Source organism: Phalacrocorax carbo, chromosome 13 (assembly GCF_963921805.1).
Source record: "Phalacrocorax carbo chromosome 13, bPhaCar2.1, whole genome shotgun sequence".
Taxonomy (NCBI): domain Eukaryota; kingdom Metazoa; phylum Chordata; class Aves; order Suliformes; family Phalacrocoracidae; genus Phalacrocorax; species Phalacrocorax carbo.
Window position 1 is genome coordinate 11,827,221 of NC_087525.1, and position 19,519 is coordinate 11,846,739.

Genomic DNA, 19,519 nt, shown 5'->3' on the forward strand with positions numbered 1-19,519 from the left:
CTGTATTCCCAGGTGAAACTGATTTAAAATATTGATGCACTGTGTCTTTTTCTAAAACCCGATTAGTTTCATCTTTACCCTTTATTTGCTATGAAAAATCATAGGGGAGCGCTTAGACATTTTTATTCATTGCTGCTGAAGTCCTTCCAAGTATTTGCTGACATTCTTATTGTGTCCGATGAGACAGTTTTTGTTCTCCGTGTCCTGGCGAGTTGAGAAATACATGCCCACTAAGTAAAAGCTGAAAAGAAAATGGCATTCTGTTGCAACATCAATCCATTTCCCTCACTGGGAGGATGGAATTTGAAGAATTACTGTCCACACAGCCGGAGCACTGGTGCTTGGCCACTAGTTTTGTACAAACAGGCTTTGGATGTTAAGCACCCTAATAGCTCTGACCTGAAAGAGCTCAAGAAGGTGCATGCACCTAATGATGTGTAAGTGCTCCTTATGCAAACTCAAAGTCATGGTACCCTGCTAAATTACAGCTAACAGAAGTCTGAATTTGCAGCTTAGGTCAGATGGGAGTGAAACCACAGGTACTCCAACTGTACCAGACAATTGTACCAATTCAATAAATTTTTGTACTGTTGAAAAACCTCCCAGAGAGATTTATCCTTTTTTTTCTATACATGGAAGCACCTGCCTTTACTCAAAATTTCTTAGTAATATCACAGTTTTTCCTCCTAACATCATTTATGGCATTAGACCTGTATTCGAAGATGCCATTTTGTATTTTATTTTCAGTTTTGAGGAATTTCAGTAATACTGGACACAGCAGTTCAGCTGCCATGTATGCTAAATGGGCCGAAAAGCAACAAACGTGATACAATCTACTGTTAAAAGTTATTCTCAGCTCTGGCTCTCCTGAAAAGTTTCCTATAGCTGTGATGAAACCCCTAGGAGTCAGCACCTGTATCTAATTTTTACCTTGAAGCCAAAAAAGGCAGAATTCTTTTTGCCTTGAATTCTTTAGTGATTAACCTTAAGTTTAAAGGAAGACTAATGGTGTATTGAAGTAGTTTGAATTTGGTATGGCTAGAAACAATACTGATTATTGTTCTCATCTTATTGTTTGAAAATATTGCACCAGATTGCCTGTGAACTTCATCTTCTGACTCTTGTCTGCCTGCAGGCCTACTGTGGCTTCTCTCGGCCCAATGTTCCACCTCAACATCTCTCTGCAATAGCCACAGGAAACTGGGGATGCGGTGCCTTTGGAGGGGACTCCCGATTAAAAGGTACGCTTTAACAATTCATTAATGCCCAAATGAATCAAATCACTCAGGTTTTTATTCTTGGCCTTTTTGTTGTTGTTGTTCAGGTACACTTTTGGGGTTTGTTTGAACTAATACATTTTAGCCAAGAATTGGAAAAATAGTTAAACTGTCCATAGAACTGGTTTGTTAGCTTTGATCTTTAGGCCATGAGTACCGTGCCATTAAATGATAAAAATGCAAGCTGCTTTTATATCCTATTTTCAGTTTAAAGTTTGAGGTAAGTACGTGATGTTGAAATGTCAGGTTTACCAAGGGCCTCTAGCACTGAAACCTCAAAAGCACAGACACGCAACATTAGTTCACAAAAGACCACTTTCATTGCAGTTCTTAGCCGTATTAATCAGTTGACCTTTCTGAAGCATTCTTTTTAGATTATGCCTAAAATTTGTATCTCTGCAAAGCTGTTTAAAGTGTCTGGTAATTTGCATGGCTTCACAAACTTGCTGGCAATGCTTAATGTTTAATTTTGCTCCTTAATACATTGCTGTATGCCAGAGAGATTTCCAGTCACTCAGAGATGCTGCTTTCTTTCCTGCCTGGCCTGCTATATCACTCAATTTTTCATGTTCGTTTATTTTTAATTAGAGTAATTATAATGCGTCAGATATCACATGCCTACATTCTTTTAAGACTTTTTCCCTTCAAGTCAAGAACTGATGGATCCTGACACTTAAAATTGATACCCTGAATCATATAGTTCTAAGTAGAAATTTACATTTTTGTTGTTTTCAAACATTTGGAGAGTATTTGAAATTTGCTTTTCTGAACAGCTTCAGTTACATTGAGACAAACAGTCATCAGGCTACTAGCTTCATTAGTTTTCTTTCTTTGTGTTTTATTCATTGAGCATCTATTTTTTTCTCAGTGCTTATTGATTTCCTGACAGTTGTTTTTTGATTTCCATTAGATAAAATGGTCTGCCAAGTGCACATCATCAATATCAGAATTAGTATTTACTGCAGGATCTGATCGTGCTTGATTATGATTATGTTAGGAAGGCTTAAAAAATGCTTTGATCTGCATAAAGCCTCCTCTTGGATCTAAACTGTAATATCCCTGTATACTGTTTTTAATGTCTGGATTTCTGATAAAAATATGGCTCATCTGATCCAAGCCATTATTTGTTCAGCACTGGATGTCACTTTTAGAAGAGGGGTTGCTCACTGCAATGCTTTACTTCCTCTCCCTATTGGTCAGAGCTCAAAACTGAAGCATACTGGCAAAGACCACCAGAGCCGAGTCCGTTGGTGAGGGAGTCCGTAAGAAAAGTCTTTGATGTAGACAAAGAAATGAGCCATGAGACATGGTGCTTCATAACTTGGATATGAATTCTGGGCAGAACAAGAGCATGTAAAGACTTGAACATTCTCTCAGTTTTATTTTAACTTAATATTTTTGTTTGAGCTTTCATTTAGGTAACTTTTCCTCTAGTTTTGGATAAACCTTATTTTTTTCCCAAAGTTTGTGAGATTTAAGACTTAACAGCAAGTTACAGCACTGCTGTTACCAAAAATTCATCTAAATCTATGTGTGTACTCTCAAGTCTTCTCCTTTTCTTTTGGCAGACCTTACAGAGAAAGACATTGGTTTAACTTGCACTTCAGTTACTCTTTTTGTAAACTCAGCTTAATTTCTTAGTTGACTCTGAAAAATCAATACTTAATAAAGAGAATGAAATGACGGTGATGTGCTATAGGATATGGAGCCAGTCATTTAGTATGTGGTGGTTTTCTCTGAGCTGATGCTGAGTAGAAACGATGGCTTCATTCGTTTTTTTTATAAACTGTGAGCTACAGAAAGAGTGCAGTAGTTTGTCATGTGTGTGTTTGTCAGAATAGAGTTGCATTTGGTGTGTGATAACCAGATGAAGTCTCTTCTAGTTCACAGGTGCTCCCTGCACAGTCATAAGTGCTAAAGGTGTTTTTCCCTTTTGTTCTACAATGCTGTGTAGGGTGTTCTGAACTGCAGATTCTCTCCATGGTTTTACTTCATTATAAGCAAATTTCTTACACTGGAGAATAATCTTTTACACTCACAGCAAGTCATAAATTCTTCATTTCAGAATATGCTTTAGAAAACTCAGAGATTATCAGTATCACAGTTTCAGATAAGTAGCTTTTGTTGACTACATAGGTGTGACAGTGTGTTGCAATCACGAAATAGTTTTCATAGTTTAAAATTGTGTTTTTTCATGTAACATTCTTAAATATTCACCCTTGTCCTTTCAGAAGTAGTTCCTGGATCTGTAACAGAGGCTTCAGAACCACCAAAGTATTTGATGTAATTGGATGTAACTGGATAAGCACCACAATACACTATGATATTTCATCATTATGTTTTAGTCATAAATGAAAGGAACAGGATTGTGTATAAAATATGGTTTCAATCAAGATCACAGATGATGTGAAAACTAAAGTCGTCTTAAGGGAGGAAAAAAATAATCTGGCTTTATAAATTAAAGACCTGGCATGTAAACAAGACAGATTCTAGCTAAGTTAGGGATATTTCCACAAAATTTAAGTATAAACTTTAGACTTTCAATGCTGAAAAAAGTATGTTTATGTAATTGGGAGAAGTTGGAAGATCTTGTCTTGCTTTTCAACCCAGAGGATAATTTAACAATTACTAGCTGCAGGGGCTCTATGCAACTGTCTGAAGATGGGAAAAGTGTTGACAATGTGAAGGAGATGATCTAATGAAGCATCTCATAAATACAGAAATCTAACTTGCAATGACTGTGAGAAAGTACTCTTTAGCTGAATTGGTGGTGTTATTCAGCTGAGAAAATAAAGTTCAATAGGAAGGCTGCCATCAGCTTTAAAAAGACCTCTGTAGGATTACTGAGAGAAAAGCGCGTATCTTGCCTCACGTGAATGCATGCGATATTGAGGAGCTACCGTGATAGTACTGCAGTTCTGAACTTCCGCAGCAGGCAACGACCCAAGGAGTATCGGGTGTTTAACCCAGCACAGCGCTGCTGCGCCCGCAGTAGCGGGGTTCCACTCTGCTTGCCCCTGCTGCCCCTCTGGTGCCGCTTTCCTCACACCAACTCTGCGTTCTGGCTGCGCTGCTGCAGCGCTGCCACAGTGGGGGAGCCCCTGGTGATAACATCCTTTCCTCTGGATAAAAGGGACGGAACATGTAGGGCCTGTGAGGACAGCTGGGTCCCCAGAGGGGTCTGTATGATGTTTCTACCATGCTCGCTGGGTGGTAGGAGAAGGTACGTCAGCACAGCCATTCCTTCAGGTGCAAGTCCAGAAGAGTTAAATTGGGGTCACCTCAGCTGGGTGCAAGGGGCAAGAGAGCCCAAATCCCTCCAGCCCCCTGCACCACAGGCGCTATTGCTCTTCCTGTGATGCTCCTTTCTGTATCAGTAGCGTGGAAATTTCACGTGGTATTGTATATCATTAGGGCTCAGAAGATTGCAAAGCCTGATTCTTGACAGAAATTTTGAGCCTTATTTCATAAGATTTATAGCAATTCAAAATAAACAGTAGGATATTTTTAATACCTTCTGTAAAGTGAAGCAGCATTGTTTGTTTGGAATGAATAATAGGATTCATTAGGTTCTGTTCCCCTATGCAAGCTAGTTAATTAGACCCTTTAAACGCTGAACTACTGAAGCTTTACCAAATCCACAGCTGGTTCAGTAGTTTAATTAAAATATCATTCCCAGATTGAGATTAATTCCACATGTGAATCATGTAATTTATAATTTTTAGCTATGGGTTTACAAGAGGGCTTTTTGATTAAAGAACGCAGCATTTTATTAGGTCTCTGTTTAAAAATGTGAAAGATTCTTGAGCTGAGCTATGAGCAGCTTTCTATTTAGTTTCCACTAGCAGGTGGTAATACAGTACGTATGCTATTTTATTTAAAATTAATCTTTACAAAGACAATATTAATCACTTTTTAATTAACTCTCCTTACTGGGTAGAAAAGGAAAGAATTAATATCAGAACTATGGATGCATAGGCTCTGAAATAAGACAAGCTGCAATAGATTAAATAGTTGCCAGGGTCCATTATTTGGGCTGTTGTAACATTACCTGAAATGAACGTGTGATTGATTGCGTGCATCTGTGACACTCCAGCCTTGCGTTGCTGGTTGCTGAAAAACCTGTGCCCTTGTAATAGTTTGGTGCTACCTAAAAGGGTCCTGGTTTTTCTTCTCCTCTTGCCTGTTCTTGGCTGTATGGTCTGGTGCCCTCCCTTGCATCAGCTCCGGCTCTTAGCAAACCCTTCACTCAGCCAATTCAACTGCTAATCTGGCAGAAAACAGTTAGATTTTATTCTTTTGTCCTATAACTTTTGTGCCAGGTTGGTGAATGGAATTGGCTCAGGGAGATACCTGATGAGCCCCTGAGAGCTGCTGAAGTCAGGAGGTGGGTGAGAGGGGAGAAAACCTAGTTGGACCAGAGACACTTTCTCCAGTTGCAGTGGGTCATTAGCGTGGCTCAGCTGGACCATTGATCAGTATCCAGATGATTTCTCAAGATAAATCTTCAAAAATCTCTTTCCAAGATAGGAAGCATTCCTCTTTCTTTTTCGTATAGAGCAACAAAGCCTGTCTATTTTGCAATGTTAGCCATTGCCAGAACCTGGGATGCAGCTTGGTCCAGCGAGTCTGACATAAAGCTGGGAGTTAAATAACCTGAATTGTATTCCTGGCATTGCCACTCACTTTTATAGGTCAGAATGAGCCATCATATTCCATGCTGCATGCTTCTATTGTAGGTAAGACGGATACCTTAAATTGCGCAGTAAGAGGCTGCAGAACCATAGATTTCCTCTTAGGAGCTAAAAGTTGGGTCAGCTCCTGCTTTGTGTAGCTTACCTAGTGAAAGGCTTGGCTCTATTCCTTCTGAAGGGTGGCAGAGAATGGAAATTGTGATGTGCTAATGGATGCTTTTTACCCCACTATTTGTGACTTGACGCGAGTAGCTTAAACCAGGATGTAAGATGGTGCTCTGCAGTCATATGCTGTCACGCACGTTTATTGGATAATGAATGGCTGCATGCTGCTTGGGGGGACGCGGACCAAAAAAACCCCTTTGATCTTTAACCACACTGTTCATCTGGAAAGCAAGGGTGGTTGTCACTAACCACTCCTGCAGAATACATCAAGCCCTGAGCTGCAGTGCCCAGTGTTCTTTACTTTATCTACCCTTTGTTCAGATTGCTTAGCAGTGTTCACAGGCACATGGGTGGTATAATTATTTGCTGTAAACTTAGGCTGTGTTTGTCTCTTCAGCAAACTGTTTTATCCTGTATTCGTGTGTGTAACCTGCTTTGTTGTTTCAGCCTTAATACAGATACTGGCAGCTGCTGAGGCTGGACGTGATGTTGTTTACTTTACCTTTGGAGATGTGGAGCTGATGCGGGATATTTACAGCATGCACACTTTTCTCTGTGAGAAGGGCCAAACTATTGGTGAGCATAAAGAAATCTTTTCTTGCAGCAAAGACACCTAACCGTCTCTAGAAATGGAAATTGTCCAATAAGAATTATTGTCATCAGGTCCTGAACACGAGCAAACAGGTCTTGGTTTCTTTGTACCTGTTTCCAGAGCGGGGAACTCCTCTGATTCAGAGATCTGATTCAGGGCCAGCTGTGCAGTATTAATCTGTTAGAAGGCTTCTAGAATCCTTTTCTAATTCATTTAGGAGTTATGCTCCAGAATTTGGGAAACAGATACATGTGGTAGCCAGAAGGTTTGCAAAAGCTTTTAATATAACTCAAATGCTTTAAAAAGGGAAAAGCTGCTTATGCATTCTTGATAAAGATTCGTCTACAGTGGTTGTGGCTTGATCCTGCAAGACGTGGTCAGATGTCATCCATTAGCAATACAAGAAAAGCAGACTATCCATGGTCCCACTGTAATTGTTACATGCCTTCAATTTCTGGGACAGAAGCACAAAGTGAAGTAATTGGCAATGCGTTTGTAAGTAATACGTGTGCGAGCCTAACATGCCTTCGTGCAGAAGGCTTGTCAGGAGGTTGAGGCAGCCCACCCTGTGTTCTGAACAAACTCTGAAACAGTCACATTCCCTGAACAGTTGTCTACCTCCTCTTTCACTGCTCATTTGAAAAGTGATATTCCTAGACACTGTCTCACCGTGAGGGTGCATTCCTAGCCTTCATCTGCAACCCTGCGTTCTTCATACGGCATGATCTTACGTGTTTTTTAATGATTTCTTTTTCTTTTTAAGGGGACATTTATAGGCTGTTATTGAGATATTACAATGAAGAATGCAGAAGCTGTTCTACTTCAGGACCAGAAGTCAAGCTGTACTCTTTCATATACAATACCATTGAGTCCTATGCAGATTCTACTGATGATGATGATGAAGAAAAAGTGTTGTGCTTTGAGGATTAAAATAAATGTATTTGACCAGAATATTGTGCATCTTCTCCCATTGGTATATTTTGTGAATTGCTGGGTATAATGTAATAATTGGCTTAACTTAATATATATTGACTGCATTGGTAGTTATGTATAACACCCAAACAAAAGAACACCCACCTCTGAGATGAGAAATTTTTTTGTTTGTTTGATGGTTTCATACATGAAAACCTTGTTCATGTATATACAGAACAGATTTTTTTGGTAAATCTGGTTTGCATTATACCTTATTAAGCAGAATATTTTGGTATACAATTGTATTTCAGTTGAGATTGCTGAAAGACTTCAGAAGATTTCTCTATACTCCTTTGCCTTTAATTTTTTGGAGATCTTACCTAGGTTTCTCATGTAAGCTTAGTGCTCGAGTACAGGCAGCCATGTAACTCCTGCGATGATTTTTGAGAGAAGTGTTGTAATGATCGTTCTTACTGAAAACTCATCATCTGATTACCTCCTTAAGACTGCCACGGTACCTTTGTTGTTCTTATCAACGTTTTCATTCATTTAACTTAAAATGTCCTGGGTTTAATCTATTTTTAATAAATGGTTAAAATTTGAAAGATTCTGGAGGAGCTATGATGCATTTCACAACTGCATTGCCTTTATCGAATCAGAGATAAAAGTTAGCATGAAGAAGCAGTGAAAAAAACAAGTACGGGAGGGTGGGAAAATGAGGAATGTGACCCAAGTTAGAGGGAGAGGGAAACATTTTAATGTGAAACTCTTCGATGCCATTTTGCTGGTGCTATCTGTTACAGCATTGAGCAAGGTCTTAGACACGTTAGTATACTTGAAGTTTCTCATGGTTCACTGTTGTTGGCGATATCATTTGAGTTAAGGTCTGCTAGTTGTGTTTATATTGTCATATTGGTTCTCCTTTATCGCAGTATGCGTATATGTGAGCGTGAGATCCCCACGGGATGACGTGAGGGAGAAAATGGAAATCACTTACGTATCAGTGGGAGGAAAGCCTGCAGGCTACAGATAAGAACATGAGGTCTTGTTAGGAGTTTGTGCCCGTGTCTTTTTAGGCACGGGAACGATAACGGTGAAGAGAGGGCAAAAGATGTGTAAAAGCTGTGCTATGACTATCTCTGTGAATACCACATTAGTGTTGCTGTAGTACATTCATAGTTTACACAAAACTGCAGATAAATCTGTGATAAAACTTTTCCGGGTCGATGTACAAGGCCAATCCAATGAAACGTTTGTCTGTTAGTAGTTTAAACCCAGTTTAAGTTTAAGGCCCAATTGCTAAGTTTAGCCTCTTCTGTGTTAGATTTTCTGGTCTGTTGTAGTTGCTAGTTTAGCAGTACAGGTGAAAACCACAGCAGGAAATGTAGTGAGCTAAGGCTCCAGTATCAACAAATCCTTTTGGCTAATGTCAAATAAAACCTCTCCAAGCCTGAAACACAACGTGGTAATTAAACGCTGGAAGCTGTTGGCAGTCTGGCTTACAATAAAGCACTTGCTGCTTGAGCTGCTCTGGTGGAAGCAATAGCAAAGAGTTTGGGTCTTTTATAAACACCTCAGAGTGCTGCACCTTTGTGTTAATGTGAAGCGGGCAGCCGGGAAGCGTGTTGCTTGGAAGGCGACAGACACAGCAGTTTAAGGGTTTCTTCCTATTCTTCCCACCAGCTGTAGTTTTCTCCACCCCCACCGGTTATAAGGAAAAGATTTGGGATAGAATTTCAGGCCTTTTCCTGTGTTTGCAGCTTGTATCCTCAGAGTTAGCGGCAACCTTTTCTCCTGCTCCTGGTGTTTCAGTGTTAGCTCAGATTCTGGCAATAGGAATAACTGGTTATAAGAAGCTTTTATTTGGGCATTTAGGTTCAACTACGGTAGTGCTTCTAGATGCATTGCCGATGGTAAATGTACCCTGCTAAGGCAAGTGATGGAAAATTGGTGCTATCTGCCAAACCTTCTTCACCTTACCACTCAGGATGTGCTATAGCAAAGGTGAACAGAATTTGTTCCTAGACAACTGGAAGAAAATACAGCAAAAAGCTTTAGGTGGCTAGACGTGACCTCCCCTTTACTGTAAATACATCTTTATTAGTGCAATATTAATTCTCATTGTGAGGGGAAGGGATTTGTCAGGTATGAAAAATGTACCAAAATAAGAGGGCATAAATTTCTACTTCAACTCTAGAAACAGAAAAATGTACTTAACTTTGGAAGGATTCTCTGAAGATCATGTTATAGGGTATCCAGTTAAGAGAGTTTTTGCAGTGTCAGGTGTTTCCCGGATAATCCCAGTCATTTTATGCGGTCTGTATTTTCACCGATACCTGAGAATTCCCTGCTATGGGGAAGAATGCCTTTTATTTGAGATCATTCTTTAGGATATGTTTACCATGTGTTTCCCACCCCTGAAATATGGTTGCATGGGCAGGAGAAAAGGAGAATACTCATTTTCTGTTTAACGTGTCATATGAATAAGAGTGACGTGTCCTGCGTTCTACTCTGTGTCCCTGATCTTGTAAAGGGCCATGTTGTAAGAACACTTTGAATACGGCTTTGATCGCAGACAGGCTGAAGATTATATTTTTCTTGGTTGTTTTGGGATGGTGTTTTTTTTTTTAAGCAAAATACCCCTGAGTTAACAAATTAACAGTGATGTTACATTCCATGACCTTCTAATTTAATAAAGAGCTGAACTGCCCAGAATGCTGCATGTGGAAGCAGGAACTTTGCACCAGCCCAATATGTGCTCTGCATCTTTCTTTTTTCCCCTCCAGCTGCCACTCTCCATTTGTAACCCACCTGAAACGTTTTCTTTAGCTAGAGATGCCTTTTGGTGCTCTGTTTGCAGTAGCGTGGACTGGAGATGCCGATGATCCCTTTGTGCAGCCTAATAAGCTTCAGTTTCACTCTTCTAGAAACCTGTTTATGGAGTATTCCGGTTTTTGAGTTTTTTATTACTTTAGGGACGTTTGCTATATGATTTCAAATAAAAATAAAGTTCCTACCAAAACTTTTGTTTTATACTTTTTAGCAGCTAAATTGAATGCTTAATCTGAAACAACAACAGGCAGTCATGTAGATTGCAGTGTTGCCTCGTAGTCAAGTTTGGTGTCGGAGCCCTTCTGTTGTTTTACAGCTCTTGCACCTAAATTCCTCAGTTTTGAGGTGTTCTTACCTAATGACGAGTACCCATTGCTGTATATATTAATTTATAAACTGTTGAAGTGTTCTGACATTCTTCTAAACTTACAGTTTATGCACCATTATGTTACATTGATTTTTCTGGATCTGTATGCTAATGTTTACATGATTTTGTAGGAATACAATTAAAAAATTCTGACTGAAGCAATACAGTGTGCTTTGTCTCGTGATACATCCCAGGACAGAGAAATTCTAGCATATTTGAATGTAAGTGGCACAATACCACAGGTAGTTCTAGCAGTAAATTCAATAGTTCAAGTATTTTGACACATAAAATAGAGCGAAGTAATTTACTCTTACTGCCCAATATCGTAGTGGTTGCTCCCGGCTGCGTAGCAATGCAAAAAGGAAGTAGCTGCTGCAGCCTGGAAGGCTGTTGGCATGAGTGTGAGATTTCATACGTGTGGTTTGGGGCATAGGCAGACAGTCCAGTGTTAGTTCCCAGTCTGCTTTCAGTAAGCAAGCGTTTGATTATTTGTTGAACTTCATGAAGGGGGGCTATAACTGAATAAAAGCAAATAAAACCCTAAAAAAAAAATCTTAAATAATGACCATGTTGCATAAATGTTCGCATGGTTTGTAAAAGTGGGGCTGACATCCTCCTAAATGAAAAGATGTGAATTGTTTTTCAGAAATCCTGATTTAAGCCAATAAGGAAGTTCTTCCTTTTAGCATTACGGAAAGTTAGGATAAAATAAAATTTGATTGCTCCTAAGGTTTTAGATGTAGCAGAGCTTATTAAAGTTCACAGCACTGATGCTAAAGGATGTACTCTGCCGTACAGCAGCGACAGTGGCGAAGGCGGTGACCCGCAGGCCTGCCCACGAAGCAGGGATGAGCAGGTTGGCCGTGGCTGAGCTGGGGTGCTGGTGCTGGCGGCCGCGCGCTGGCTCTCGGCTCCTCCCCGAGCGTGGTTTGTCGTTCCTGGATGTAGATTTAATTCCACTCATGGAAATGGCCAAAATGATATCATTCTCGGATAAGGGGCCTTTGGCGGAGTGTTGGGTAATCTGGAGACGACAGACTGGCGGTAGCGTGATGAGTGGGTAGGGAGGGGTCGATGCCCTTCGTCTTGTGCCTTGCAGAAGGCGCTCACGCTCCGCCGCTGCAGCGGGGAAGCAGCTGCCGGTCTCTCCTGCCTCAGGCTGGCACTGGCCCGACTGTAATCGGCAAACACCCTCAGGAATACACTTTATTAATTCTTAAAAGCAACCGGAGCCTGTGGGCAGAACTCCTTGGGGAAGAAGCACAATTGCAACTCCCCATGGACTATTCCCGTTTTTCTCCGTTGCAAACCACTGGCTTCCCACCTGCGTCAGTACTCGGGCAGAGGAGTCCCAGCGAACAGAACTTCACGACTTCTGACATTTCCATTCCAAACAGGCTCTATCCTCTCGGCCTCCACGGCTTTCTGTGACAGAAGGATGGACAGGTGGATGTCAGACCTTGGGATACCAAAAGCCGTTATAAACACTGTAAGGTTCACCGATTTATTAGTGTATTAGCCAGTGTGGGGTGAGGCAGTATCTGCTCCGGATGGATGACTGGGTTTTTTTCCCTTTTTTAAAAAATCTGCAAAAATTCTCGCTATTTTGTGGTACGTTTCTGACAAGAGTGAGAACATCCATAAAATCGTGGAAACTGCGAGGCGCTACAGCTGCCTGAAATTGCTGGGTTGTTTTTTTTTTTTAACTAAGAATTGAGTATTTATGATCTTGTTTTGTGCTCGCGGTGTTTCATGCTCATTTATCATTGCTTAAGTGAGTGTGGCCTGGAAGCTGCATAGGAGGTATCTGTCACTGATAACCATTACAGCAATGCCATCAATTTCTGCTTAACTGAGCTGTCAGCCGGGGTTACGTTACGTGGTCAGTGGCGCTTGGTACGCAGCTAAAGGAAGCGCTGGTGTGTTGCAAGTCCCTGTGATAACCGTGGTACGCTGTTAGGGCGGGCGCGGGTACGCGCACGCTGTGCTACGCCTGCTGCCTACCCGGTGCGTATATTGCAGAAGCTTAAAGAAGCTGTCACAAACTACAGGGAGTGCGGATCGTTAATTTGTACTTAATCAGATGGAAATCCACCAAGCAGAGGAGGGTGGAACCCGCAGACCGCGCAGAGAGATCGCGCGGTGTTACAGTCCGAGTGTGCTGGCTGGTGTCCACAGTCAGCGCTTCTCTAGATCAAATGGAAAATGGGTCGCACCGAGAATCCTTTCCGTAGCGCCTCTGCCCGGCGTCAACAAGGAACGGGCAGGGTGTTGTGGTTTGGTTGTTTTTTAATGGTAAGTTGAGCAGGTGATACTAAAAATGGGAGATTCGTTGCCTGCTTTTTTTCCTTGTTGAGTATCTAAGAGGACGGCTTTGGCGTTCAAGTTTTCAGAGCAATGGAATACAATGGGGGGATTTTTTCATTGGGTGTAAAATAGAAAAAACATGCTTGATTAGGTAAAGATTACTGAAAAGCCCCAACTCCTCTTTCTGCCCAAGTGGTAAATGTTGGTTTGTGTAAATTTCCTCTGGCAGAACGCACCGAACACGCAGGTAACTACCTCCCTACCCTCTGCAGAGCGTTGCACGGACACTTTGACTACCCTCTTCTCAGTTACATTCACTTGGAAGGCCCCGTTCAGTGACCGCTTTTTTTTCTATTGTTCTTTAAAGAGACGCCTTCTCCGACTGCTTGGAATTCTTATGCCCACTATAGCTGCTGCCTTTCACAGTTAATGTTACCAAAGTGAGATTCTGCACAGAGAAAAACTACACTTGCTGAATAGGAAGGGAGAAAAAAAACAGCGGAGCAGGTTTGGTTTTAAAGTCCATGTTTAAAGTTACCAAGAAACAGAACGTAGTGCCGCACAAGTCGCTGCCGGTTTGGGTGCGAGACAGACGTAGGTGTGTTAGCATCCGATCGCTGTCCCTACGCAAACATTGAATTCCCATTCCGAAGGCTATTTTTGTAGGAAAGCAGTTATGACAAATTACAAACTGCTTGTTTTAATGTCTCCTTATGTCATAAAGTTTTCAGTAGGCTGACCTTAGCTAAAGGTTAAAGGCATTACCTGTATTTTTGCCTGGAAGTACAATGCTTGCTACGTTTTGTATAAACTGTAATTGACAGGAGCAATGCCTGAAGTGTGTGAGAAATTAAACCTTTAATCCTGGCTGGTTTGTGCTCCGCAGTGGCTATCGAGGACCTGACATCTCCTTTTCAGGGTGGAGGAGCGTGTCAGGAGGCAGAAGGGGAAAGCTGCATTCTTCTTTCTCAAAGACAGTGTTTTCACCTTTCTTTTACACTCATTTTATGGAGATAGAAAATTATTTTGATTGTTGGGGAACAGTTACGTTTCTTCTCAGAAATTGCTAACAGTACCTGTCAAAACAAAAACAAACCAGGAAAACCGAGGCAGAATCACGGGTAAATGTCAACGTTTTCAGATTTGTTACAGGAATCTGCTATAGGCGTGCTCTCCAAATGTAATGCTTGGATTCTGTTTGATCTGCTCTACTTGTGAAGGAAATTCATTTGTTGAACTCTGTTGAGCTGTTTCCCCATCAGGTGTTACCTGCAAAGGTAGGGAGAGTTCATCATCTTGAACTATGACGTTAGTGTGGATTATCACTAAGCAGAAAGAAGGTCTCTCTACTTCTACTTGAAAGCCAAGGATGCTAAATCAATTAATTTTGAAGAGTGCCCACTTAAGGTTTAGATGTAGTTTACATCATCTGCTTTAGAGATGCTTCAGAAGAACCTTCTTCTGTGGCCTTACCTCAGCGAGGACGTCGCTCCTCTCCGCGTGTACGCTGGGCTTTCAGCTGGAAGCTGAAGGGGAGTGTTGAATTTGCTGATTTCTTTCATTCATCAAAGCACCTTGGCACACCAGATGCAATAAAGATATTGTATAGATCAAAGTGTTTCACCACAGCAGGAAGTTAATTTTGCGAAGATTTGAAGACTTACCTTTTCAAAATTAAAGGTTAAGAAAATTGCTTTGAAAAGCTAAATCCTGTTATTGAATAATGACAAGATTTTCCTTAATGTACTAGGAATTGATTGGATCCAAACCAAAATGTCATGGAAATAAATTAAGGTAATTTTAAGTGTTTTGCACCCTTTATATAAAGGATACGGTTCTAAAAATTGTATTTTCAAATCCAGAGCTAACTCTATTTTCAAAATGCCTGCATTGTAAGGTAATTATCTTGTTGCAGTTTTAAGTCATTATTTCGCCTGTTGCCTGAGGAATTTTGCAGCAGAGCAGTATTAACCAGATGCCAGGAGTGCAAATTTAATAACTTAATCTCTGCCACAAATGGAACACACATAAACAAAGTGGCATTTTCATTCATAATTACTGGACTGGTGGCAAATGTGGATCGGGAATGAAGGGATATTTGATTTTTTTACATTCTGTGGAAAATTAGAATCTTTGCATTTTGTGGAGAAATGTAAGAAAAAAAATACCAGTGTCTTTTGAGCAAGGACTGAACATACGTAACTTTGGGAAAAGGAGGCTTCTAATTCTTCCACATTGTAAATCTCAGCTAGGTGGTGATGACAATTCCCTGAGCGTTCATGATGGAAAAAAAGACCCACTGCTTGATTGAGTCCGCGCCTCCCTCATTCCGCCAGCTCCACGTACCCAAAACCGAGCAGCCAAACCCGGCAAATTAAATTTAAAATGCAACAGATCTGGAGCTTCTTTTTTCCCCCCATTGGAAACCCGACCGTTTGATTGCGGGCAATCATGGGGACTAGATGTTTTTAATGACAACTAAGTACCTCCTAAAACCACCTGACTTCAGCATCTGAGCCTCTAAATCTTTTGACTGACTTTTTGGGGTTGGTTTTAAGTTTTCAGAGTTGTTTATCAGTCATTGGCATGAGGGCTGGACGCACTCAGATGAACCTGCACCTTCTGCATGTCAGTTTTGGAAGGGTTTTGTTACCCCGACTGACAGCAGGAACCTCCTTTGCCTGCTAGGAAAGCTTTTGGCCCCAGTAGTTTGAAGGGTTTCAAGGCTAAACAAATTCCTGTTTGCTTTACACAAGCATCCCCCTCTTTTTGCCTCAAATCTTGATTACATGTGACCTTCAGATAGCCTCAAAATGGTAATAAATTACATTGAGATTGGTTTCTGCTACAGGCCAGTAAAAGCTTCTGACAGATCTGTGTAAAATTGTGCCCATGAAAAATGGTTAATCTATGACCAAAATAATGCATTTATATACTTATATGAGAGAGGAAAGCCTTTGCTGTCCTGAAAATTCATGTGGCAATGACCTGACAGAGCTATGACTTAAGGGAGTTAAATCCAACTTCAGGTTCTGAGCTCTAGCAATACTTGGCCAATGTCTTATTGAACAGCGTATGGATCACAGTGACCAGCATCTTGAAACAACAAATAACGCCAGGTATGCTCTGCCGCCTTAATATTTCCCTAGGACTGAGACATAACGCAAGCAGCAACTAGCGGCCAAAGTATCCTAACGTTGTATTTAGTAGTTTGTATCTCAAGCCGTTTCCAAAAATGAGTATTTGGAATATCCCCAGGTGGGGGAAGTTCTCTCAAGCGGGCAGAGGGAAAGAACAAGCCGGGAGGAGGTGAGGGACTCACGCGGGTCCCTGCTCAGTGACTGTCCACCAGGCACAGGCAGCACCTTTTTCCTACAGAGGTAAAACACACAAGTGCCACAAACCCAGACCTGGTGGGCGAAACCCGCGTATGGCGTGTCCCACGCGTGAGGTGGTGTTGATGCCTTGCAAAAGCCTCTTTCTTTACTGAAGCGCTTGCTTTATATCTCTGTTCTGGTCTGATGGCCTTGCAGCCGCTCAGCTCCTCCGCGGTGTCTAGCCGATGATCTCAGCCTCGGCCCGAAAGGTTCACCCTGTCTGCAGGAGGAATCATAATTCAGCCTCCCGGCTCGCTCCTGCTAAGCCTCCATCGCCCGCGGAGCGCCCGTGGTGACAGTGTGCGCCAGCTGCGCTTAGTGGCTTTAGAGTATTGAGTGAACTGTCAGCTTCAAACTCATTTACTTAAGTCTTAGGCTAATCACAGTCCCCAAAATGATGTGAAATCCTTGCTCTTCAGAGCTAGATCCTTCCCTTACTGCCGCATGCAAGGGTGGTAATTAGTGAGGGTCGTGATTTGCTAGCTGGATTTAATAAGAAATGACAGGTAGGATTTATTCTCACTTTCCAAACACCTTTACCGAGTTTTCATTTTTTTCCCTTAATTGGCTTCAGTGACAGCCTTGCACAGGCACTGCGTGCGTCCAGGGGGATGGGTCTATGCAGGAAAGGTCTGTTCGTTAAGGCAACATCTGTAATTGCTGCCACAGCAATGGCGCTAAAAATCCAATGCTAGCATCATTACAATCCAAAACTCATCTCACTGTGGGTTCTGCCTTTCACTTAACGATGTTCTCCTTCATGTCGTGTACTGTGCATTGAAGGTGATATGATTAATCAGACTAGGATTTCATGCAGCTCAAAATGCCTTAAAATGGAGCCGTAGCGGTAGCGAAACCAGCACCACCCAGGCACGCACTGGTGACTGGCCTGCAGAGAAGACTGGAGAGCTGGACGCTGCGGTGCTGTGTCCTGAGCACCGCGACTGCCTCGTGTTCACGAGCATTAATCCAGTCCGGTGAGCTCAGCATCGATGGGTGAAGACTCCGCAAAATAGGAGGACCTGTGTAACGTGGCAGCCTGAACTGCAGAGCAATTGGTCCGGAAGGAATTTAGAGAAAAGTCAGAACAATTTATTCTGAGTTGATGAAACAAGCACAAAACAACATGCTGGGGCTAAGTTTGGGGTGAGTTGTGTTTTTCCTACAACAGCAATGTTATTTTTCTGAAAATCTTTCAGTGATGCGGTGGCTGCTAACGGATCAACGGTCCACGTCAGGCATGAACAGTAAGCTCACCTGGGTAACTGAGATGCTCAGACTATTTTCTAGTTTCCTGGCGAGCAACTGTCCAGTGAAATACAGGGAGCAAAAACTAAGGGGAGTGTAGAGCTGTTTCAACTGTGAGCAAGAATCACTCTCTAATATCGTCCAGCTGCGACCAGCGCTGTGAATGTAATGTTTCCAAACGGCCACCGTCAGGAAAATAAGAAATGATTGTTACTCTGCATGTAATAGACCTGATATTTACAGCCCACCCCTGAGCCCCTGGGTATTTTACATTAACGCTTTTGCGGCAGGGCCCTTTGGCCCAGGCGCCGGAGGAGAAGGGGTTGGGGGCTGCGAGAGGAAAGTGTTAGAAAGAAATTATTAAGTTTTAACTGTATTGACAGGTTTGGAAAGCAGCTTCAAAGGATCCCATTAAAAACCAGATACGGTGCCAGAACAGAGGTAAAGAGAAAAGCCTGTTTTCGTTTATTGCAGAATAACTCGGTAGGGACAGTGCATCTAAGGGAACTCTAGCTTTGAGGCACAACATGGTGTTGATTAGTGCAAATAAACCCCTTCAAGAGTCACCTTTCAGCAATTACAATCAGACACCGCCACTGTGGCTTCAAAAGCTTCATTAGCAAACCCCGCTCCCAGTGAGAGCCACAAATCTCAGATACCCCTGAAGTTTTAGCTGATGGAGAACTGTCTTGCCTTATTTATTTTCTTCCAAATGAAAGAAGTGGGAAGATAATTGCACGTTCCCTCATCAGGATAAATAGCATTAAAAATGAAAATAGATCCTCCTGAAGAAAACACAGCCAGTGGTATAGAATAAGAGACGAGGATAATTTTCCAGTTGAGTATGATGAAGCCCGGGTACCTTGATGTCTTATTTTCACCTAAGGAGACAGTCTATAAAAATGTAGTGTTTTAGATGTAGCTTCAAGAAATCTATCAAAAATAAAGATGTTTTTCTGCTTTTTGTTAGGATTCTCTCACAATACACCTGCAAATATTGAAAATAATTTTCTAGCCGTTTTCTCCTAATCCATGGGTAAAATAGGAAAAAAAAAGTATTTTCAATTATTTCTTAGTTAAGGAAAGGGCAGTTGGCAGCGCTTTGTTCATCGTCAACGTGCCAAATGCCGGCGGGCCTTTTTGCAGCGCCAGTGGTGATCTGCTCCCACAGTTAGTGGGGAAAACTCCTTGCTGTTTCTCCTGCCAACATACTAGCTTCCCATTGAAATACTGGGACAAATTAAGTTTATTGCTCTGGCTAATTCCAACATGAATTCATTATTTGGCAGCTGTAATAAATGTTGTATGCCAGAGATCCTCCCTAAGCCACCTCTCTTACTGACCCACTTGCTGCTTTGTATATGCTGTAGTTCTTTGCTTACTCTGAGATTTTAATGATAATACAGTGAGATATCAGAGAAACAATTACAGCAACAGGTGCTTTTGTCCTTGTAGTTGTAGTGGGCTGATTTATTAGGAAAGGCTTGTGAAACCGCCAGGTAGAAGCTGCATTTTCCTGATTTTCATTCAGCTCTGTTGTCTAGCTTGCCTCTCTCTAACAGATCCGGGGCCAGACAAATGGGCTCCTGCGGTTTGATTCTACCCAGGAATATGTCTGGAGTCACTTGAAAGTAACCTGTTGGCCAGAATCAGTTGAGGAGCAGTCTTTGGTGAGCTTGGTCTTCCAATAAAACATGCTGTACTTCTAAGCTCCTGTTTTTCCAGAGCAATACAGCCTGAAATTTTAG

At 41.7% G+C, this 19,519-nt stretch overlaps 1 protein-coding gene across 1 annotated transcript in view; it reads left to right on the forward strand.

The window, feature by feature from the left end:
- PARG (poly(ADP-ribose) glycohydrolase) overlaps nucleotides 1-10,997 on the forward strand; it is a 70,948-nt gene extending 59,951 nt beyond the window's left edge. Inside the window, exons 16-18 of the mRNA XM_064464834.1 lie at nucleotides 1,136-1,241; nucleotides 6,584-6,712; nucleotides 7,492-10,997. Coding sequence (XP_064320904.1) covers nucleotides 1,136-1,241; nucleotides 6,584-6,712; nucleotides 7,492-7,658 — 402 coding nt within the window. The 3' untranslated portion in view covers nucleotides 7,659-10,997. The remainder of the gene's footprint in view (nucleotides 1-1,135; nucleotides 1,242-6,583; nucleotides 6,713-7,491) is intronic.
- Nucleotides 10,998-19,519: the final 8,522 nt, after the last annotated feature.